Raw genomic sequence first — 23,692 nt, 5'->3', positions numbered from 1 at the left:
TTTACATGGGCGTCACAAAGCACGGAGCTATGCACGAGTGTGCGTGTGTGTGTGTGTATGTGTGTACTCGTGAGTGCATGTCTTCTGTTATGAAGCCCTTATCCATAAACCCTCCAGGCATAAATGGAAAAGGAAATTTGTTCAAATGAGATAATAAAGAATTTGAAAATGCCTTATAAGCTGTAAAACACATGCTAATGATAGTTGTTAGTTGCCATTTTGTTATTAGTGCCCATTTAAATCTCTGATTGTCACAATTAGTTATCATCATCAACATATATAGAGGGGAATTTTTGTTATTTAAAAGCTGCAACTTGAGTTCCTCCTATGACTAGAACTATCCTTAAGAAAATATAGTACTGGGAATTTTGGGGGCAGAAGGTAAAGCCCTAAGGATTTTACTCTAAGGAGACAGGAATAAGCAAAAGTAGGGAAAAAAGCAACCAGAAAAGAGATGGGGGGAGGGCTAGAGGCTGGAGACTGTGGAGTCAGAGGACTTTTAAGAACTGGATGTCTTCAATTTCAATCTAAATGTGTGATGCTGCATTATAAATCCCCTCCTTGCCCTAAAATTTCAGGAAGACTTCTGCATACCCAACATTAGAGGTCAGAAGGTATTTGGGAGAGGGAAGAAATCACGTTGGCAATGAGCATGAGGTGACAGTGATGAAAAGAATCAGAGAGCAAGAGATGGCAAGACAGTCCCTGGATTTGGTCTCTTGACTGTAGCAGAAATCCAGAGCCAACAGTTTCTAGAAGAAATGTAAACTCATCCAACAGGGTCTTTCCTCCTCATAAGGCAGAGCTAATGGTAACACGGTGTGCTCACCATTGCTCCTAATGCTTTCTTTGCAAGAGTTCATTAAATCATCACCCCAAATTTATATAGGTGTTATTATGCTCATTTTACAGACAAAGAAACAGAGAGGTTGAGTCCCCTGTGTAAGATCACACAGTGAGTAAGAACAGTACCTGGATGTAGGATCTGGGCAGATGGACTTCAGGGCCCATATTTTTGTTCATTGTGCTCTGAAGCCAATGAAAAAAATGTCATTTGAATCTCAAAAATCACAAGGATCCCAGCTGACGTCTGGGTTATAAAAATCTTATGATTAATAGTTTTCAAATTAATGGATTTAGGGCTAAGCTGAGGGGTTTTTTTGTTTGTTAGTTTGGTTTGCTTTTGTTTTTTCTTCTTAGAGAGGGGGTCTCACTATGTTGTCCAAGCTGGCCTTGAACTCCTGGTGTCAAGTGATCCACCTGCCTTGGCCTCCCAAAGTGCTGGGATTATAGGGTTGAGCCACTGGGCCCGGCCCTGAGCTGAGTTCTGATGGTACTGTGAGTCTATTGGTAATCTCAGAATTCAGGTCAGTGTTCACATACAGAAGCCCCAGCAGCCCGTGGAGGTGACAGCCCATTGGGATGGCTCGCACGAAGGGCGTGCATGATTCCTGTCTCTGGGAACCAGACCGGCACTGGCCAGACCTTAGGAGTATGAAACGGGGGCAGAGGAACTGACTATGGTCTAGAAAAGGTGCAAACCAGATCCAGAAAACTCTCAAGGAAGCCAGTCCAAGTTTAACATAACCTCCAAGGTCCAGGTAGTGTCCACACTGGAAATGCTAAACTTACCCTGAGACCCCTATCTCCAGACTTCTTGTTGAGTAAACAAAAACATTTTTATTCTCCTAGCCCCTATAACTTGTAGCCAAACATATTCTTTTGAATTCAGTTGCAGTAAGTAGAGCAGGACCCCTTTTCTTGGCTTGGACTAATGGACTTGAGAAAGCTAAGCAGGCCACCAAGGCTGCATGGGTCTCTAGGAGCCTGGAGTGGTCAGTGGGGGCCTCTGGGTATGCCCCCGAGCACCAGGGAGCAAGTCAAAAATTGTGTCAGCGAGAAGTGATAGAGTCAGGCTGGCAAAGCAGTGGGGCTGAGGAGGGAAGAAGAAAACAGGAAGGGTGGGACAGGAGTGTGAGGAGCAGCCCGGGGCTGCAGAGGAACATGTAGCAGTTTGCATCTGCAGCCTCAGCCCTTTGCACAGGAAGCCCGGGCCAACTGAAAGGGCTCCGGCTGGAAATGGCAATAATGACGACATGGCTGCACGTGGTTCTTCAAGGTACCCTGCCAAGCTCTCTGGTTTAGACCTTTGGGTCCACAATCAGCCATCAGCCACACCTGCTTCCAGAGGAAGTATCTTCTGGAAATGAAAGGAAATTTTCTTAAAATGCTTTCAAGAATCCTGAGATTAGGGAAGTTGGTAAGATAAAATTATAGTGAGATACGAATAGTGTTGTGTACAGACGCGTGGATCAGCAGCTTTACGGAGTCGTGGGTTCAGGGGCACAGGAAGACATGGTGTTCCCTAATATTTCTCCAGCTTCCTCCCTGGTGGCTAAATTTGCTCCATCAATAATGTATCTTCTCTCCAATAGCCTTCTCTAGTACTCTAGCACAGAGTTTTCTGGAACATATCAATTCCCCTGCCCTGGACTTATGCACTCAGCTCACTAGTTCCCCAGAAATAACTGGTGTACCTGGTGGTGGTGGTGAGGTGGATTTGAGAAAATGTTCTCCCTTTTTCCTCTCCTGCCAATATTTCCCATCCTAGAGAACAATCAGAAGCCATCAAATGAGCAATAGAAACTAATATGGATTTAATGAGGTCCTTGGATTGAAAGTACTTTGTTTTAAGGACTCTCTGGGCTCTGGCAGCATAATTTATTCATCACCTGCTACTCTCCAGGAAGGGAAGACAGATGGTTTATTTATTTCCAAGTTGGAGGTTGGAGGTCTAAGATCATAGGCAGGATCCCATGGCAAATACCGCTGTCTGGCTGTGCTCCAAATCTCCCTCCACCTCTGCCCTCCTCCCTTCTAAAGAGTGACAATGCCATAGTCTCATGTTCCCAGCCTCCTTTGCAATTGAAGGTTGCGTAATAAAAGTATACCAGGTATACCAGCAGGCCTCTGGGAAGAATTTCTCCTCCTCAATCACAGGAGGGAGGCACACAAAGAGAACACTTCTTTGTGACCCTCCTTTCTGTCTTTGGACATGGTTACGTGAGGGTAATCACTGAGGCTGTGGCAGCCATCTTGTGACCATGAGGAGAAAGGCAAAGACTGGCTGAGATGACAACCTGGTGCCTTGATGTCATGGAAATGCTAAACTTACCCTGAGACCCCTATCTCCAGGCTTCTTGTGAAGTAAATAAAAACATTTTTACTCTCCTAGCCCCTGTAACTTGTAGCTAAACATATTCTTTTGAATTTAGTTGCAGTAAGTAGAGCAGCACAGATAATAACGTATCTGAAAATACAGAATGGCTGAGTTAAGGCGGCAGGGCAGAGGGCAGTGAGGACTCAACTGTTATAGGCTGGGATGTTGGTAACACTTGGTAGGTGGTGGCAAGACATTTGCTTCAGAGTCTTGCATGCACTGAGATTCCAGTCACATGCATACCGAGGCTGTGTTGTTAAGGAAAATGGCAGGAAACATTTCAGATGTTGAGTTCTATTGGCTGTTTCTTGAAGCTTCTGGCAAGGTCCTACAAGAAAAAGATGAACCTCAGTTCGAGAAGATTTGTCAATAGGAACAGAAGAAAAGGAACTTTTCTGAGATGTTCTCTGTTGGTAGTTTGAGGTCTGAGTTGACTGAGACTTTCATAATTTGGAGACTTTCTGGAGCCAGAAGCAAGGAAGTATAGACATAGCAAGAGATAAGACTGACGAAATTAGAGCCCAAGCCCCCAGACTCCTCTCAGTTCAGTACTCTTTGTCAGGAAAAAAAGAAGTCGGCTTGGTAAAGATCTAATCCAAACGGGGCCTCCCCACCTGACCCTCTTGTCGTGAATTACCCCATAGCAGCCGCCATTAAGACAATACGGAGGACAGAATCATGACGCAGCCAGCAGATGCTTGGCGCTGGCAGCCATGGCCATACCCAATCACATCTCCCTTCGAGAAAGAACTTGCAACGAGACTGATTAGCTGACAGCCTCAGCTTTAGCGCTGAAATCGCACTCCTTCTGAGCAGTCTCTAGTCCATGATGAGTACAGCAGGGGGCCAAGGGCCTGGCTATATCTGCCAGACGTGGGGCTCTTCTAATGAGCTGTCTTTGCTCTGAAGCTCCCTGTTGAGTGAGCAAAGACTTTCATCAGATCTGTGTGATAGTCTGAGGCTTTTCCTGCCAATCCTCCTTTCTCCCCCATTTCTTGTCACACGTGTGATATTTACACCATAGTCTGAAGGTTTTCTTTGTGCATTCCTTCCTCCTTACCCTTATAACTTTCACAATTCTCACCCCCTTAAAAAAAATCTCTTCTGCTCCTAACTCCATCTCAGTATTCTGCTTCCTCAGGGATCCAAACTGACACGGTAGCAGGAATTGACTTGAAGCAAAGGCAGCAGAAAGCCCACTGAGACTTTGAGGCAATTGCATTGCCAGATAAACCCTACGGCTGGCCAAGAACAGGCTATGACAGGTGAACTCTGATTAACTCCAAAGACGGTATCAAGATCCCCAAAACTTGAGCCAAAACGAAATGAGCTGGAAAGGCTTTGATTTCTAAGTACAGAATCTTCTCAAACATCTCAGGTGGGTCGTAGAAGACAACAAATAAGGGACATTTTCCCAAAGAACAATGTCACAGGCTGCCAGATGGGGCTAACCAAGGAATCTAATCCTGTCTCATGCTCATTATTCCAGATCAACAGAACTAGACATGTGCTAAAATACCAGTGGCCATCGTGTCTTTCTTATTATCTCCTCTTCCAAATGCAAGTTTTTATGGACGTTATCCTCTTCCTTCTGCATCATTGTATTCGAAGCAGGTAAATTTTCTTTTAGTGATAAAAGACATCACGTCTAGAGGTTATAGTGTGAAGATGCGAAGGCTGCAACTCACCCAGAGGTGCAGGATCAGGAACTAGCCACAGTAACTGGATGATCCAGTGGAGTTGTTCTCCCTGGGACAATGGGTGACAGTGGCTATGGGGGAGGAAAGGTCTCTAGAGATGATGGGTGATCGACAGGATCAGATTGTGGTGACTGCTTTAGCAGGCCACCCGCAGACATACCCAACGTTCTCTTCCCTCCACAGTAGAAGCTGAAAACAACAACAGATTTTTGTTCTGTCAACCTCCTTTGCTGCCAAGACAGAGGGGAGTTGGCTGGGGAGGCTTCTGGGAAGGTGTTCTTTCTAACAAAAGGAGAGAGGTACACAGGGAGAGTTCTGCTCCCCTGCTTCATTCCTGTGGCTACAGTCCTGCGAGGGTGTGGTATCTGCAACTATGTTAGTTACCTTGCAACCAGGAGAAAGAGAATGGCAGAGATACAAATCCAGGCCCTGACACCCGGAATCACCCATCCCCAGACATCTTGTTGGATAAACAATAAATGTTCTTATGATCTCAGTCATTACTAGTTGGGTTTTTAGTTACTTGTAAGGGAATGTGTGCTAACTGATCTGATCTCAGACGTCTCTGAAAGAAGCATTACAGTGTCTCCAGTTATTTTGTTACCTATGCGCATCTACCCAGAACTTTAAAAAATTAGATATATCTTTATATACATCACATGAAATATTAGAAATTAAATTAATATCACAATATTGTGAAATTTTATTTCCATAAAGTTTTGTAATCACCAGTTAAGAAATACATCACCTGGCTGGGCACAGTGACTTACGCCTGTAATCCGAGCACTTTGGGAGGCCGAGACGGGAGGATTGCTTGAGGCCTGGAGTTCAAGACCAGCCTAAGCAACATAGCAAGACCATGTATCTAGAAAAAAAAATAGAAAAATCGGGTGTGGTGGCACATGCCTGTAGTCCCAGCTACTAGGGAGGCTGAGGCAGGAAGGTTGCTTGAGCCCAGCCCAGGAGTTTGAGGATACAGTGAGCTATGATGATGCCACTGCACTCTAGCCCAAGTAACAGATTGAGACCCTGTCTCAAAGAAATAACAAAAAAAAAAGAAGAAGAAGAAAGAAATCTATCATCTATTCACATTGTCAACCCCCAAGTCTTTGGTTTAGTCTAAAATGCTAGTAAAGTAAAATATCCAGTCCCATGTATTAGATACAATAGAGTGATTGTCTCCAGCTCAGTGAATTCATCCACCCTGAGATTTGGGTGGTGCTTGCTATGGTCACGCTTTCAGCCTCTCTTGAATTGGGAAATGTTCTGTGACCTCACCTGGGGATCGAGGGCGAGTTGGATGGGACATGGGGAAGATCAGGAAAACTTCCCCGAGAAAGAGGAAATTGAAGTGACGAAAGAAGGAGGAGTAGGAGGTAAGCGGGTGAAGGGAGAAGGAAGAACATTCGGTTCACAGGAAGTAGCTGTAGTAGCAGTAGAAGGGAAAGTGTCACATCCGAGGAGATAAAGCCAGGGAGCAGGGCTGAGACCAGAAAGGACAGTGGCGTTTGGGGCAGGGAGAGGCTGGAGAGGTGGGCACGGTCATCTGCAGCCACGTTATGATATTGGTGTTCATCAGAAGAGAGGTGGAAAGCCACTGAAGACTTTTAATTAGAAGGGATTTTTTTAAAAAAAAAAAACTATTTTAAAGTGCTTATTAGTGAATCAAGGCTGAGATGATTTATTTAACTACCTTGGCAAGCTAATAACAGAGTTGGGATCGTGGTGATAAACTCTGCAAACTGTTCTCAGAAGAATTCTCGTCCAGATTTGATGGTCATGAAAAATTCCACAGGTCCCTTTGCTGTTCATCACCACGAACACTTGAGGATCCCTGACAGTGATCTGGCTGCTGATCTGGGCTGGATGAAAGTGTAGTGCTGTGTTTGCATCATGATAAATTTAATATATGCCGGCTCACGGCATCGGCGCTCTATCAGAGGAATGAATGGAAAGTTATTCCAGGCTGAGAAGGTAAAGAGATCAGTTTATGGAAAAGAGAGCCTCCTGATGCACATATTCTGTAAACTACAGATCAAAAGCCAGAAGAGGAGCGCCGACTCTGAATAATGAAATCACACATCCGAAGGTCTGGATGGAGTCAGACATCCTGACGATTTCTTTTTAAGGAAAAATCAAGGCTTTTGCCTGGTGCTGAACGCTTTGAAGATAAGTGCTCTGAAGGTAGAGCAAGATAGCTATCACACTCCTGAGAGATAGGTGAACTTTCAAAATTGGGCTCATTTAAATAGCAAGCCCTAGAGTGCCCCACCTGACAAGGAGGTTCAGAGTGGCTTTTGCTGTGTTCAGGGGACACTTTAATCTCTAATAATTCAGTTGTTCCATGATGTCAGGTGTTTAGGGACTGAGCTGACCTTACCTGAAGACTTTGTGTTGGATGAAAAACCCAAGCCCATATCCTAAGGAAGAAAATTCCAAAGGTGGTAGAATTGTCAGAAAAGCATAGCACCACCAAAATCTCGTCTCAGGCAAGTACATCTTAAGGCTCACTCACTCCCCAACCGATAAGCCTGAGCCCTGCCTTCTCCCCACGCCTGGTTATAAGCTAACTGCTGGTGCTGCAGTCGGGCGACCTACTGTTCCAGTGCGCCTGGCACTGTCCAGTCTTAGCACGGAAAGTCCTGCATCCTGAGCTGCCGTTCCAGTCATTGGCAAGTTGGGATGGTTGGTCACCCAACCGAGTTACCAGTATTCTTCAGTGGGCACAGGCAGTGACCTATTTGTGTCCCACACAGGGTTAGGGTGGCCCTAAGTCCAACATGACTGATGTCCTTATAAGAAGAGGAGAGGACGCACGAGACAGACATGGAGGAAAGAAGGCCACGTGATTACAGAGGCAGAGAGTGGAACGATGCAATTGGAAGCCAATGAATGGCAAGGATTGCCGACAACTACCTGAAGCTAGGAAGAGGCAAGGAAGAGGTCTTCTTCAGAGCTTTCAGAGACCCTGGTCCTGGTAACACCTTGATTTTGGACTTCTAGCCTCCCGAACTGTGAGAAAACAGATTTCTGTTGTTTCACGCCACCCACCTGGTGGCAATTTGTTATGGCAGGAAACCACCACAACCCTCTTCTTAAGTACTTTTACTCAACCCTCATGGTTTCAATTCCATCTACACTCCTGTAACGTGTAATTCTTAAGTGCTGGCCTGGGGCTCTTTCCCGAGTTCTAGACCTATGTTTCCTCCTAAACAGCAGAAACAGGAGATGCAGGCTTCCCGCATGCACTACGTAATACGTCCAACCCTGAGTTTATCTCTCCCACATACCTACTCTCCCCTTACTAATTTTTATCTAGGTTAATGGCCTCATTAAACACCTACCTCCCTAACCTCACATCTTGCTGTTAATTTCTCCTCCTCCTCTACATTTATCTGAACACTAAACCCTCACAATTCTCTCTCAGAAACTTCTCTCTGTAGAGCGTTGGGTGAGGTAGTGGGTGCATCCAATTCAGGTCATCTCAGAGACGTGTCCGAACTTGTCTGGCGGCCTGGGGCAGGTAGAGAGGTCCAGCCAGGAGCCAGTATGGGTAAGAGATGCGCACGAATTTGCGAGGGGATAGCCTACTTTTTCCTGGCTCACCAGCTGATGATTACACAACAAGGTCATATTTCCCTTTTATACTCCAAATTGTTGTGGCAGGAGACCTCATCCCGCTTGCCTGCAGGAAACGCGTCTTCCTCAAAGTGTCCTTGTGCTATTTCCTGAAGTCCCTAGAGGGACGTCTCATCTACATTCACAAATCAAACTGGCACCTGCTGGCGGGAGAAAGCGCATTAGTCAGGGCCCTTTTGGCCGTGTGTGTCGGAGCCCATCACACGCTAGCTATGAAAGGCAGGAGAAGAGCTGGCTTCCGTTGGCAAGAAAGATGCTGAAGCTTGTCCTGTAATTGAAGTAGCAGTGGAGGGCACACGGCCTCAGGACCGTGCTAGTGCTCAGCGCCTCGACCAGGCCTCTTCTCTCTCCTCCTGTCTCTCATTTCTGCTCGTCTTTGCTCTTTGTGATGTTCCGGCTTCATTTTCTCTTCTGTCCACATGGCACACGACATGGCTGCCAGCAGCCCTTGCTCAGCAAACCCAGTGGAAAATGCCCTTCTCCCCCGACATCTCTGAATCGATCCCAGGGACAGACTCTGAATAACTCCGTGTGGGTCTCATGCCCATCCCTGGGCTGGTGGCCGTGTCCGGGGAAAGTGCACTGTGATTAGCGAGGCCTGGGTCAGGGGCCCCACTCTGCAGCTGGAGACAGAGCCTGTCACTAGGAGAGAGAGTGGGAAGGCAAAATCAATAGCCACACACACCACCACACACGCCTCTTCCTTTGTCTTCCCTTCCTGCTCTGGCTCCCGCATGTCCACGTCCACTGCCTCCAAAGCCACATGGCAAAGCCTCATCACTGCCATCGTGATGCCCAGAGCACAAGTAGCACTGTGTGAGCCCAAGCGGCAAAGCGCATCACAGACAAGAGCAGAAGGATGTTCTTTTATGTCAAAGCTCCTCATCCGATACCCAAGGACCCCCTAGTGAAACCAGCAGTTGTATCTAGAAAAGGAGGCGGGACAAGGCAAGACAAGGTAATGACAATGTCCAGGGTGTGGATCTAAGTGAGGAGGAGGTGGAGGTTATTAGAATCAAGAAGGTCAAGGACCAAGGACCAAGGTTGGCCTTCTGGTCAGCAGTCCAGTAAGGACCAAATGGGGGAGAAAGTTGAGAAATCAGAGTTCAGATCAGCAGGTGGAGTCTTATTGACCCGGGAATTCTTCTAAAGGGTTGAGAGGTGTGTATGTGTGTGTGTGTGTGTGTGTCCCCTTGCAGAGCAGAATAACCCACATCAATAAGCCAGTTGGCTCTAGACAGATTCAAATTCTGTGAGTCTGAATTCTTCAAACTCTGTGAATCCCTGAGTCTGTCTGTCTTCAAATGATCAGGTCATGGAGGTGGCGCTGGAGTCCCATTGCAAGTGTTTACCTTCCACTTCCAGGCCCAGCTGCCACTTCTCAGCAACGACAGGGCAGCACAGTGCCCCATTTGGAGCAGAGCCAACAGAGAGCCCTTCGGCCTGGGTTGTTTGTCATCGGATGTGAAGCTGGCAGTTCTGCCGCAGCCCCTTCTGGTCCAACACAGGCCAAGGCTGACCGTAGCAAGTCAATGGAGCCACAGTTGGCAGCCAAGGCTAATTTAAAGGGACCAATTGTACTTATTCTCACTTGCAGTATGAAACACAAATGATTGTACTTACCGAGGGAAGCTTGGGGAATAGAAGTTTGTGGCTTGACAGAGTGTAATTAACACATCATCCACACAAAGCCCAAAGACGGACTCCGCGGCAACACTGTGATTACTCCCAGGGAACACACTGTAATTGCATCATCCCATCCAAATGCATTGGGACAGGCGTTTATGTATCTGGATGAAAGTCAAGGCAGATTAAGAAGTGCTCGTGCCAGAGGCGGCTTCCCTGACCAGCGTGAGGAGGCAAGAGGTGAGAGAAAACTAGCAAGGCTGCTTCAGTAAATAATTCCACAGCTACACAATGGGATGTGATGCGTAACTAGGTATTATATTGCGGAAGAACGTAGAGTGACGTGGAAAATGCTCACACTATAGAGTGAAAAGAGCGGAACACAAACTGAAGAGGAAGTATGATCCCAGGACCCCCAACTGTTTAGGATTTTTGCATGCATTTGGGTGTTTCTAAAATTTTTTTCTGCATCTCGGTTACTTGTATAAGCAGAAAAATCTCAATGAGTATTATTTTACAAAAACAATACTGAAGATTAGAAAGACCTTCCTCAACCTAGTAGATATCTTTTTAATCATTCCTACCCTTCCCTCTGCATTCCCAGGCACCAGATCGTGCCCAAGAGTCTTGATTGAGAAGTTAAGTCCCTTTCCCTTTTCCGCCCCTACCAATAGTTTGGGCCGCCAGGGGCAGAAAGTCCAGGGTCTAATCTGATATGAGAGGCACGCACAGACAGTAAAGAGAGCCATTTCCGCAGGGAATTAAAAAATAAACCCTTTAACTTAATGATGTTCTATAAAAACCGATTACTCAAGAAAATAAATTATAACAGAGGCAACACCACAAAGGATGGCCATCTGCCGAGAATGTCGTAAAGGAGATTTCTGCATGGAGAAGGAGGCCGAGCCAGTTATCGCTAAGGAGTCTTACAAATCTCTGATTCTATGAAATAAATAATGAGCCATAATAAAAAAAATACAGGGGGGGAAAGAAAAAAACTACAGTCAGCCATAGGTTCCACATCTGTGGATTCAACCAACCATGGATCAAAAAATACTAAAAAAAAAAAAAAAAAAAAGACAAACCATTGCTGGAGGAAAGACAGGAACTGTCATTCATTTCTGGTAGGATGCACAAAAAAAAAAAAAAAATGTTAAAAATCACAATAGGCTAAGCGTGGTGACTCATGCTTTAATCCCAGCCCTTTTGGAGGCTGAGGTGGGAGGATCAGGAGTTCAAGGAGTTCAAGACCACCCTGGGCAACATAGCTAGACTTTGTCTCCACAAAAAATTTAAAAATTAGCCAGGCATGGTAGCATGTGCCTGTAGTCCCAGCTACTCAGGAGGCTGAGGCAGGAGGATCTTTTGAGCCCTGGAATTCAAGGCTGCAGTGAATTATATTTGTTCCACTGCACTCCAGCCTGGGCAACAGAGCGATACCCTGTTTCAAAAAAATTAAATTACATTTAAAAATAAAAATAACAATACAATAAAAAGGCACAAAATTTAAACAATGCCATTTAACAACTATTTACATAGCATTTACATTATATTAATATTTGGTATTATAAGTAATCTGGAGATGGTTGAAAGCACACGGGAGGACGTGCGTGAGTTCCACGCAAACACTATGCCATTTTATACCAGGGACCTGAGCATCTGCCGATTTTGGTATGTGAGAGGGGTCCTGGACCAGTCCCCCCCAGACACTGGGGGCTGACGACCTGAGGAAACACTCTGCAGTGACATGCGCTCTGTGACTTCTGGCACCACTGCCAGCTCAGCCTTAGATTGGGACACTGACCCTTTTTTCATGTTCCAAAAGACTCACCCCATATGTAGCCTGTTTCTCCTTGAAGAGAACCTGGTTGTCACCATGCTTCAGTCCCCTTCTCTGTCTCTCTGTCTTTTGGACAGTTCTGGTGGTACCAACCCCCTCTTCCCTCTGCCAACCACACACAGCCTGAGTTGTAGTGAGAAGCTCCTGTTTAACCACCAGATACCCAAAGGAGAGTGTCCTTTCTTAAGGGCTCAACTCAACTCCTTATTCCTCCACCCGCATCGCTCTGGCAGAGGCTCCAGCGCCAGAATGCACCTGGGCGGTTTCTGGGTGCACAATGTGACAGCAAGGAGAGCAAGCACAGCTCACGCTGGCAGGGTTAGCGCTCCGCACTATGCCGCCTATGTATTTTAGGCCAATATATTTATGTATGGTATGTATGGGTTGCAGGAATTATTTGTCAGGTCTAAAATAGAGGTTTTGGCCAGGCACGGTGGCTCATGCCTGTAATCCTAGCACTCTGGGAGGCCGAGGCGGGCGGATCGTTTGAGCTCAGGAGTTCGAAACCAGCCTGAGCAAGAGCGAGACCCCATCTCTACTAAAATTAGAAAGAAATTAATTGGACAACTAAAAATATATAGAAAAAATTAGCCGGGCATGGTGGCGCATGCCTGTAGTCCCAGCTACTCGGGAGGCTGAGGCAGGAGGATAGCTTGAGCCCAGGAGTGTGAGGTTGCTGTGAGCTAGGCTGACGCCACGGCACTCTAGCCTGGGCAACAGAGTGAGACTCTGTCTCAAAATAAATAAATAAATAAATAAAATAAAATAACATAGAGGTTTTTTTGTTTTTGTTTTTGTTTTTCCTGGCATGTTTGTGGGAAAGCAAGGAGGAGGCGGGGGCTAATACTGGATAACAACTGGGAGGCACCTTTTAGGTGCTCATCTTATTTCACTCTTCTCAAGAACTCCACTTTGTCGAGTGGGGCCCTGAAATCCTAGAGTGCTCCACTATCTTGCCCAGGGTCATGCAGCCAATAGGCAAAGCAAGGGTTAGAACTGGGTTTGTCGATTTCTTAAAGTTTTATTTAGTCAACTGAAAACAGAAGATTTTGTTACATTTTTCGAAGTGTCACGTCATTTGAAAAAAACATGAAGTGGATGTAAAGGTCATACTTGAACTTCAATAATATTTCAGCTTGAATTTCAAGTTACATGTAATTAAATTGTATAATTTAGAATATAATGATGCCACTGTATTAGCAAGATAGACACACTTAGTGATGCTTACTACTGAACACAAAAGAGCCGTTTAATTTAAACAAGATAATTCAAACGTTTGCTTTCCCTAAAGCTCATAAAATGCCATTTCATTAAATCACATTTTTAGTTATATAAGATGACTGTCAAATCGAAGCTATTTTATTGTTATAGAATTTAGAACAGTGTGGTGTATTGTTATTAAATTATGAACATATAGGGAAAAAAACATTTTCCCTATATGTTTTCTCTAAAGAATAAAATACACTTGGCTACATTAATTTATTTACTAGTTTAATGAAGCACAGTTGAGCATCCACCATGTGCCTGGTGCGGTTCTAGGCACCTGGTGGGCAGCAGATTTCCTCCGTGGGGTAACTGGAGAGAGGCAGAAATCGCAGGAGGCTGCATGATGTCCCACATAAGGTATCAGGTCCTAATCCCTGGGACCTGTAAATGTCACCTTACATGGAAAGAGGGTCTTTGCAGATTTGATAAGGTTAAAGGTCTTGACATGGGTAGCTTATCCTGGATTGTCAGGGTGGATCCTAAATGCAATCACATGTAACTTTCTAAGGGGCAAGCAGAGAGATTTTGACACAGACACACAGAAGAGAATGCAATGTGAAGATGGAGCAGAGACAGATCTGAAGGTGTTGTCTGCAAAGATTGGAGTGGTGCGGCCACAAGCCAAAGAATGCTGGCAGGCCGGCATGGTGGCTCAGGCCTGTAATCGTAGCACTCTGGGAGGCCAAGGCATGTGGATCGCTCAAGGTCAGGAGTTCGAGACCAGCCTGAGCGAGAGCGAAACCCTGTCTCTACTAAAAATAGAAAGAAATTATCTGGACAACTAAAAATATAAATATAGAAAAAAATAGCCGGGCATGGTGACGCATGCCTATAGTCCCAGCTACTCAGGAGGCTGAGGCAGGAGGATCGCTTGAGCCCAGGAGTTTGAGGTTGCTGTGAGCTAGGCTGACACCATAGCACTCTAGCCCAGGCAAGAGAGTGAGACTCTATCTCAAACAAACAAACAAACAAACAAAAAGAATGCTGGCAGCCACCAGAAGGTGGACGAGGGAGGAACGGATTCTCCCTTAGATCCCCTGGAGGGAGCTCAGTCCTGCTGGCACCTTCATTGTTTTAAGTCACCAAGTTTATGGTAATTTGTTGCAGCAGCAATAAGAGATTGATACAGATATGCGCAAATAAACATGATGACATGAGTGGTCACTGATAAAATTGGGAAATGTGATAAATGATGACCGGAGATGCCAATTCAAAGAGCATAGCCCAGGCAGACCTCTCTATGGGTGGACATTTCAGAAGGGCCCCGTGAGCCCAGAACGGCAGCCATGCAGAGAGAACGGCTGGCACGCAGTGGGGCGAAACTCGGTCGGTGCGAAGTAGACAGAAAGCCAGGGCAGCGAGGCAGGCCAGGGCAAAGGGCAACAAGATGGTGTCAGAAAGACGTGGGGACAGGGGAAGCTCATGGAGGGTTTGCTGGTAGAGGAAGGAGCTTGGGTTTCAAATTTGAGAGCTGCGAAGACACTGAAGGATTTGAGCAGAGAATAAGGTGATCTGCTTGACATCATACAGAGATCGCCAGGTAAAGGATGGGTTGCACCGGACAAGGGGAAAGCGGGCAGGTGAGATTGCAGTGGTGCAGAGCAGAGATGCTGGCAACTGACATCAATGTGCCATCTTGTTCCAAAACCAGCCCCTCCTCTGGGCATTCCTGTTTTAATTCATGTTACCACCATGTGCCCAGTGGCCTATGACAATAGGTGGGGTGACCCTTTTAACTTTTCCTTCTCCCCATCCACCTGCCTCTCTCCTGCCGTCACACCTGATCAAGTCGCTTCCAATCCTGTGCATCCCACCCCACCTCCACCTTTCCATTACCACCGTCCACCTTTGCTCAGTCCTTCGTTGCCTTGTGCCTGGATGAATGGTTTAGGGCACCTGGATTGTACCGCAGCTCTGCCACTTATTAGCTAAGCGACCCTGGACAAGTTTTTTCATTTCTCTGTTCCTTGATTTCGTTATCTGCAAAGTGGTGAAATCAGGAGTCTCACCTCATAGCAGGGTGTGGGGATGACACGAGATAACACATACGGAAAACTTAGGACAGTGAATGCTGTTAATAACCAATAGATCTTAGCTGCCATCCTCATCCTCTTCATCTCCTTTGCCATCTTTGTGATCCTCATCTTTACCACCACCATCATCCTCCCTCTAGCTGGCCTCTCTGTCCCGGCCTGTCTCTCCTCCAGCCCCTGCTGCACACGCGATGGGTCTGTCTTCCTGCAGTGCCGCTGTGATCAGACCGCTCTCCCCAGATGCCCAGTCGCCGCGGACGCTCTGCTATGAGGTATGAACCCCACAACCCGGCTCTCAGCCCCTCCGCCTTTTCCAGCTTCCCACCGCCCTACTTACTTCCAAACCACCTAAAGGTGACCCTCACTTTTCCTGAACACAACACGGGCTGCATCTGCTTCCTTACCTCCAGGCCTCTACTCTAGAAGTTTCCTGGTCCTGCTCCTCCCTCCTGCAGCGTTGTCCCCAGGGTGCATCCGCAGGACAGAGCCTGTTAGGTTTGAGCTTTTCAGTCCTCAAAACCCTCCAAAACCTTATGGAGAATTCCTGTGGGGTCCTCGCCATTCCCTCCCCTGCATCGGCTCATTTACCTACACGTCTCTATTGGGGCAAACTAGAGACCCTCTTTCCTGCCTATTTCTATCAGAAGAAGACCTAGAACAAAGCAATTTAATCTGAGGCAGTGCCCCAGACGTGACACCAATGACAAGCAGTGATGGCCTCGTGAGGCCATGCCGTGAGGTGTCCACTGTTCCTAAGAGGCAAGGCCAAAAGAAGGCAAGATGGAAACAGGCCCCTTTCCCCAGGTAGGGTTATAAGATCAGGATGTGTGGCCTCTGAGGCAAATCTGTGCTTATCTTGCCAGGTGCAACATCATAGAGACCCAGTAAGGTGACGAGCGCCGCCCCCCCACCCCCCACAGCTTTCCCTAGCCCACATCCAGGAGTGCTCAGCCCACCTTTGTCCAGCAGCTGTGATGCATGAGCAGAAGACATCATTGTACATGCAGCCAGAGCCCTAGGTTGCAAGATTCTCAAGGAAACCCTTAGAGAGGCACGGCATTTTTCCGAAGCACATATGGTATTCCTGCACCGAGAGACCTGGGAAGGCGGCTGCAGGGCGGATGACCAGAGGGAAGAAATTCAAGATCAGAGCTCCGGGAGCTCCTAAAAGGACGACTTCCCTGTGTAGGCCTGAGTCTGGATGGAGTAGGAGGATGTCTACCTAGAATTTGAACTCTAATGCTCCCTGCATACTTGGAAATGGGCTTCGGGGGTCATGTCTGAGGGTTGTTTGTGTGCTTCATGGCCAGAAACATGCTCAGCTGCCTCCCTTACCTCATGCACACACGTGTTTTCTTAGAGGAAATGGGATCCCCACTCCAACATCAGGAAGAAGTACTGGAATACATATTTTGGTCCCCATTCTTGCCCTCTCTTCCCAAGGCCTGGTGCATGCACCGAGAGAGGCAGAAATTCCTGGGATCACATCCCACATACCAGTGGGTGAGGGAGCAGGCTCAGCCCCTCTCTGCTCTCTGGGCCCATCTATGCTCAGGCACATGGGTCCTTTGTATTCCCAGGCTCCATGCTGGGTCACAAACCAGACAGGCCTGCTATGGGGAGCCCAGCTAGGCTCTGCCCTCTCAGTCCTTTCTCCTCCACCTGTGCTCAGTGACGAGGTCAACCTGGCATTCACCGGGAATCATGTGGCTGCAATTCTGGTGGAGGGAGTGAGAGGACATTTTGCCCCTGGTGCCCCACAACGCTGCATTTCACAACTAGTTGCGAAGAGCCCTACACTCTCACTGTCACTGGGCACTTGCCGGGTCCACAATAAGGTGGATCCTACCTTTTGTTCCCCAGAGTGGAAGGCTGCATCGTCGCTGGATGAGTTAGAACCCAAATGGAACCTCCAAACCAATTACCACTCAGCAAAGAATTTCACGTGTCTACATTGTAGTCTCAAGTATTGAATTTGGCAGGGTCTGCAGCGTAGGTTGGTCCAGGGAGAAATGGGCCTGTCCATCTCTTTGGGTGGGTTACTTCTGAGATCCTCTGTGCAATAAACTTCATAGAAGAGATTCATGACCCAAGAGAGGACCCAGATTTTAGAGGCAATACGACTTCACCTCTTGATTGACCTCCAAAGATTGGCAGAGATCACTGTTAAGGACAGAAAATGAAGGGACCCTACCAGACCTTGGTGATGCGTCTGTCCCCCTCGCCAGAGTATAATCTCCTCCTCATCTGGAGCTGTGTCTTACTCATCTTTGTATTCAACTGTCAAGCACCAAGTCTGGCATAAGACAGGAAATCAACCTGCGCTTACCGGACTGAATGAAAGCTGGACTGAGGAAGATGTGCTTGCGTGAACTTGACGATGGAGTTGAAGGGCATGGGCTCTGTCCGTGTCAAAGAAAATTCCCCCCAAATATCACTTGTTATCTCATTTGAATAAGAAGTAAACGGCACCACTCAACGGAACCAGAATCTTTAAATGCAAAGAATAAAGAATTGTGAAAGGAGAGACAGAATTATTAAAGGAATTGGGAATTTTTCTAATTAATTTTTTTTATTTCTCTTATCTCCTGAGTATTTTCTTATATATCATCCTGTAAGTGACTGCAGTATAGGTTCTCCCTAGTCCTCACCTCTGCCGGTGCCGGTTCATTCATGAACACACATGCACACACATGCATGCCGTGGGCCCTCTCCACTGAGTATTGCTAAGCTGCTATTCATAGAGGAATCCAAGAAGAAATAAAGATCCAACTAGATTATCATCACAAATCTTTTCCAAGGCACTGGGCCCCTCCTGTTGTGGCCTCTCAGGTGTACAGCAGTGATCCAGAGGCCAGCTATTTCCTGGCAATTAAGAGCAAGGTAGGTTAAATTGATGACCTGGGAGTCCACCTTGAGGCATTAACTTCAGTCAATTACTGAAGTTAGTGCTAGTTTTGAAATAATGTTTGCTTTAAATCTCAAATAATGTAAATCTCACAGGCAGGAAGAGTCCCTTAGCAGCCATTCCAGCTCCAGCGAGAAACCAAAAAAGATGCTGAGGAGTTATGAGGCGCTGAAGACCAGGGCCCGTCACTGGGCTAACAGCAATCATCTTTAACATATGGAGAGATGAAGACTTTTGTTCCATTTCATTCATGTTGCAGAGAAGCCACTGATTTGAGTTTCAAATTATGGCATAATAGCTCATTTATGCAAATCATAAACAAGATTATCTAATGTCGTTATGAATAAAATACACACGCCGATCTAGGTAGGCATTTCTCCCTTGTTAATTCTTATATTTTACTTGTATTTAATACACCATTAAGATCTAAAGTCCTAAAATTTGTTCACTCAACCAAAATGAACAGGCATGCACTGTGCTGTGTTAGGCAGTGAGCTCCAGGGAAGCTTCGGCCTCCCAGTCTATTGAGCGAGATCAGATATGCTCATGAGCAAATGCAATTACGACCCTGCTGTAAAGGCCAGAAGAGGGTGGGTTTGTTTCCTAGTTACGCTTTCAGTACTTTGTTAGTTGCCATAACAAAGTACTGAAACCATCTCTATAAAATCAACTGAAATCAAGGGGTTAAAACTTTGCTAGAGGCCTAAGCTTTGCAAGGTCTAGCTATATTTAAGAATTAACCAGCGTCTGCCCCATAACCTGCTTCCCTATAATTGCTTACTGCTCAGGAGTCTGCTCCCAAGATTTATCCCTTAATCGATTCCATAGATAACACCTCTATTGTGGAACCTAAGACTGCTTTTTAAGATGTTTTCCAGACCCTGCATTCCTTGGGGCGCACTGATGCAGACCAGATGGGTGATCTGCACCGTGGAGCTGGACTCAGTCAGTCCTACGGCCCCCCACTGAGGAACTGACTCAGCACAAGAATGCAGTTTCTACCTCCCTATGATTTTACCCCCAACCCAGCCAATCAGCAATGCTAATTCCTTAGCCCCCTACCTGCCAAATTCCCCTTAAAATTCCTAGCCTCTCAGGGAGGCAAATTTGACAAATTTCTCCCATCTCCCTGTTCGGCTGCAAAACAATTATTAAACTCTTTCTCCGCCTCACACCTACTGCCTTAGTGTGTTGGCTCTTTTCTGCACAGTGGGCAAACGAACCCTCTTGGGCAGCAGCGACCACAAACCGGGTGGCTTAAGACAACAGAAATTTATTCTCTTACAGTTCTGGAGGCCAGAAGTCTGAAATCAAGGTGTTGGGAGAGCCATTCTCCTGCCGAGGGCTTCTTTGTCCCTTCCTACTTTCTGTGTGTTGTGGGCAGTGCTCGGCTGTGCCTGGCTCTGCCCTCCCCATCCCATGGCGCTCCCCCAGCGCGCGTCTGTCTAGCCTCTGCCTTCTTCCTGTAAGAAACAGTCGTGCTGGATGAGGGGCCCACCTACTCCACTCTGATCTCATCTTAACTGATGACATCCAAACCGACCCTGTTTCCAAATAAGGTCACACTGGCAGTGGGGCTTAGAACTTCATGTCTTTTTGGGGGGTGGAGGGGAGACAAAATTCAACCCGGAACAAGGAATCTTTAAACCTTGATGCCTTCTTGTGAATGACAGCAAAGCATTAAAGTTTCACTCTTACTCTGTGTGCAGGACTCAGGGCCCACGTATACTCGCGCCTAGGGGTCAACCTTTCACACCGGATCCGTTCTGGCGTCTGTCCTCTGAGAGTCAGGGCAGCCGCACCAGAACCCCATAGAGCCTCTGCGGTCGGGACGCCGGGCAGTCTGCTTCCCTCTTCTCTTTCTTCCTTTTCCCCACGGTGTCTTATTCTGAACCCTAGAATGTACTTATTAGACATTATCCAGCAAATTCTTACCAGAGGTCTTGAAATTTTTAGTAATTTTAACAGTTTCACTTCCAGTCGTCTATATATCTTGAGCGAAGGAATGTGGCCAAGCCTGTCATGAGCAGTCTTCTCAGACAGGTGACTGCAGCACAAAGAGATGTCAGAGGCGAGTGAAAGGCTGTCTGGACAGGTCCCCAGGGAAACGCCTCAGGCCAGGGCCACTCTGCGGCTGGGAACTAGACAGCTTTCCTTGAGGGAGAACAGTTTATGAGACAAAGAAGAGAAAAGCACCCTGCAAACTCTGAACAATTCACAATGAGAGTTATTTTGAGGCCCTTCATTTCCCATAGCATCTAGAACAGTGCGGTAGCCATTACTGGGTAAATGCTCCTGATGAAATTACCCTCTGGAGCCAGCTGACACTGAGTTAGGACGGAGTCACAGGGAGGGCAGACTCCAGCTGCTCCTCTGCCCACCCCCAGCCCAGCCTGAGCCCTCAGCACCAGAGCAGGTGGGGAGGGCACGGAATTGGTCATGTTGTCCTTCCCTGAAGGTTTCTGGAGCCAAGTCTGGCCCGAGCTAGAGGGAGGGGACAAGCTTTAAATCGGTTGAGAGATTGCACTTTTGAGATCGGATTGTTTTGGGAGTTTTAATATCTGATCATAAGAACGTACATTACCTGGAGGTAACCAGAACAGCTACATCTTTGGCCCTAGATATTGTCCACAGTTAGGGAGGAATGGGACTGAAAAACAGGAGTTAGGGAAAATAAGGGGGCTTTCTGTCGGTGTTTCACTGTGCCCTGTTGATACATGGATGATAACAAGAAGATGATGGTGGAACTAGGAGAAAGTTATTTATTGAAAGTTCAGGTCTAGCTCGAAATAGCATTACCATGAGGAAGAAATAGAAGTCCTAAGTAGATTTCATTTAGCCACTGAATTCTATCACGGAAGGATGGACTTGCGGACTTGAGTCTTTGAGGGTGGCAAGTGGTACGGGGGCTTCCGCGGAGACATCCCTCCCTGTCTTCTTCCCTTTCGCCTGCTAATAGCCTGTTTCCCCATATAGCTCCTTCCTCCAGGTCCCCTAGTTCCCTTCAGTTTCCCTCCCTCGTTCTATCTCAGAGAACCCCATCTCTCCCCGAGGGAGGGAATTTCAGCCCCTTGGTCCCTTCCCTTGTGTTGCAAACTTGAGTAGCTGGGGTTCTGCCAGATCTCACGGGAGGTGCTCAGCTCAGCCCTGCAGACACCACAAGGAGAGGCTGGGTGTTCTCTTCCCAAGAGTGAGGGGGAAGTTGGATCCTGCACCTGTAGCTCCAACATGACCTGGGAGCTTAGGAAAGAAGAATTTCTGGGCCCACCCCAACCCCCTGAACCAAGATCTGCAATTTAACATGAACGTGATCCTCCTATGCTCTGGTGATTCATAGGCACATTAGCATTTGAGAAGCACAGCTTTCATCAGTAGAAATCAGGAAGGCACTGCAATCTGTTTTTAGCACATAGCCTTGTTGATGTCAATGACATTTGAGAGAGAAACATCAGGCCAAATATCACTTCCTACATCCCATAAACTACGTGTGAGACTGTGGATTCAAAATAGTCTTGCCACCCTTGGTCATCCTCTGAATGGAAATTTCTCAAAATCCACCCGACAACATATGTGTGTGTGTGTGTGTGTGTGTGTATTTTTTTAATTTCTAAGGTTTCTGCAGTCGTGCCCCTTCATCCATCTTTGGCAAAGTGAATGGCAGCAGCAGACGCAGAACCAAGTCCCTAGCAGGACCAGCAACCCAGGTGACCTCAATACGGGTTGCTGAGGTCCATTCTCCAGCGAGGTCCTCCAATGCCCCTCAGTCGGCTGCCTGCCAAGCGCAGGCCTCTGGAAGTGGCAGGTTGTAAAAAAGAGAGAAAGTTTTTGGCACAGTTGATGCCTACGAAGCACTAGAAACTGAAAACCTTGATTGGAAGTTTCTACAACCTTCCTTAGAGAATGTATTTCACACAACAACCTGGCTAGTTTAAAAAGCAAAACAAAACCTCTGGAGGAAAAGGTAACATTCTCCAAAATTCAAAATGTGTCCAAAATATAAATCTCTGACTTTAATTTTTGAAGTTTTTTTTTTTTTCCTTCCAGTAACTATCAATAAAGCACTCAAAATGGAACTTGAGAACTGTTTTGCATTTCCTCCCAGCATATTTTAACACTTTATTTTAACATTCTGAACTTTGCTGGGGCCTCCTCCCTAGCAACACACAGCATTAAATCAACGTATCAGCAGTTCGGACTGCAAAACCCTCATTTGGGATATGGAGCAAAATACATCCAAAATCTCCCCCAAGCTATAGATCATATATAAACGATTCAAGAGCCCCTTGAATAATCCATGCTCTTGTTTTCAAAATGGCTTCTAACAAAATATATGCCCAAACATAATGAGGTCATTTTTTCTAATCCAAATTGCAATTCAAGTCCAAGAAGTGTATTTGCTTGCATGAAATATTCTTTCTAAGAAGTCCCTCCCAGGTGAGGAATTTTAAATGTGCTTCTTTCAACAGGGAAGGCAGACAAATGGCTTCGGCTGGTCAAGGGTTATATTTCTCACAGCCAGGATATTCCAGTTGGTTTCTCATTCCAAGGGATCAATAAACAGCCAGGCTTATATGCATAAAAATGTCTAGGCCTTACCAATGCTAACGCAGACCACTTCTTGAGCTTCCCCCAAGGTGGAGTCTTAAAAAATTCCTGACATCACTGAAATATGTACAGTCACAAAAACAATAAAAGGATGAACATGAGAGAGACACACTCAGCTCTGGATGTGCCCTCAAGACAGTTGTTCAGTGCGGATCAGGCTTTCTTCTTGTGCAAAGGAAACACAGACCAAATTTAACTCTGTCAGCAAGAACAAGCCCAGATTTCTGTCATAGTCATCTTTGCCCCAGATAAGACCTGTATGAAAAACAGCTGTTGTGAGAAGAATTAATGTGATAGGGCCATCACTGTCAGTCATCAAGCCCCTTGAAGAGCCTCAACGTTCGAAGAACACAAAGATCGAAAATGTTTAAGTGCTACGATCTCCATTTAGAGGCTTCCTTAGCACTTGGGCTTCGGGTGGGTAGACACGAAATCCATCCAGTGTGCTCAGCCGATGTCTGTTCTGGAGCACGAACCATGGGCTTCCCGGCCTATTCATCCCTGAAGGGCCATGGTACACGTGGGATCACACATTCCCTCCTGGGAGCAGAATTGTGGGAAAATCTGCCTGTATACTTTCTGGAAGGGGTTTTGTGGGAACATGCGCTCATCTCAAAAACAGGCTGACTTTTCTAAGGCGCTTTTCTGAGAAGGAAGGATCAGCTTATCACCTTGACCCAAAAAACATTGACCTTGGGATCCCAGGTGCAGGTAATTAGGCCACCTGTTGGGTTCATTTTCCACCAAATCACAGAAAGAGCAATGGAGACAACCAGCATGCATTTCTGCAAATGAAATCCTCATGGCAACCACACTTGTTCAATCATTCAACCATGGAAGAACTTTCTATCGATG

At 46.5% G+C, this 23,692-nt stretch overlaps 1 protein-coding gene across 1 annotated transcript in view; it reads right to left on the bottom strand.

Moving 5' to 3' along the window:
- Positions 1-22,967: 22,967 nt before the first annotated feature.
- Positions 22,968-23,692, bottom strand: part of DNAJC15 (DnaJ (Hsp40) homolog, subfamily C, member 15) — a 161,906-nt gene continuing 161,181 nt past the window's right edge. The window contains exon 5 of the mRNA XM_012648234.1: positions 22,968-23,092. Coding sequence (XP_012503688.1) covers positions 22,968-23,092 — 125 coding nt within the window. The remainder of the gene's footprint in view (positions 23,093-23,692) is intronic.

The sequence above is a fragment of the Propithecus coquereli genome, unplaced genomic scaffold (genome assembly GCF_000956105.1).
Source record: "Propithecus coquereli isolate 6110/MARCELLA unplaced genomic scaffold, Pcoq_1.0 Scaffold11, whole genome shotgun sequence".
In the NCBI taxonomy this organism is placed as follows: Eukaryota; Metazoa; Chordata; class Mammalia; order Primates; family Indriidae; genus Propithecus; species Propithecus coquereli.
Note: the sequence above shows the minus strand (reverse complement) of the source record. Positions and strands in the feature narration are given on the sequence as shown.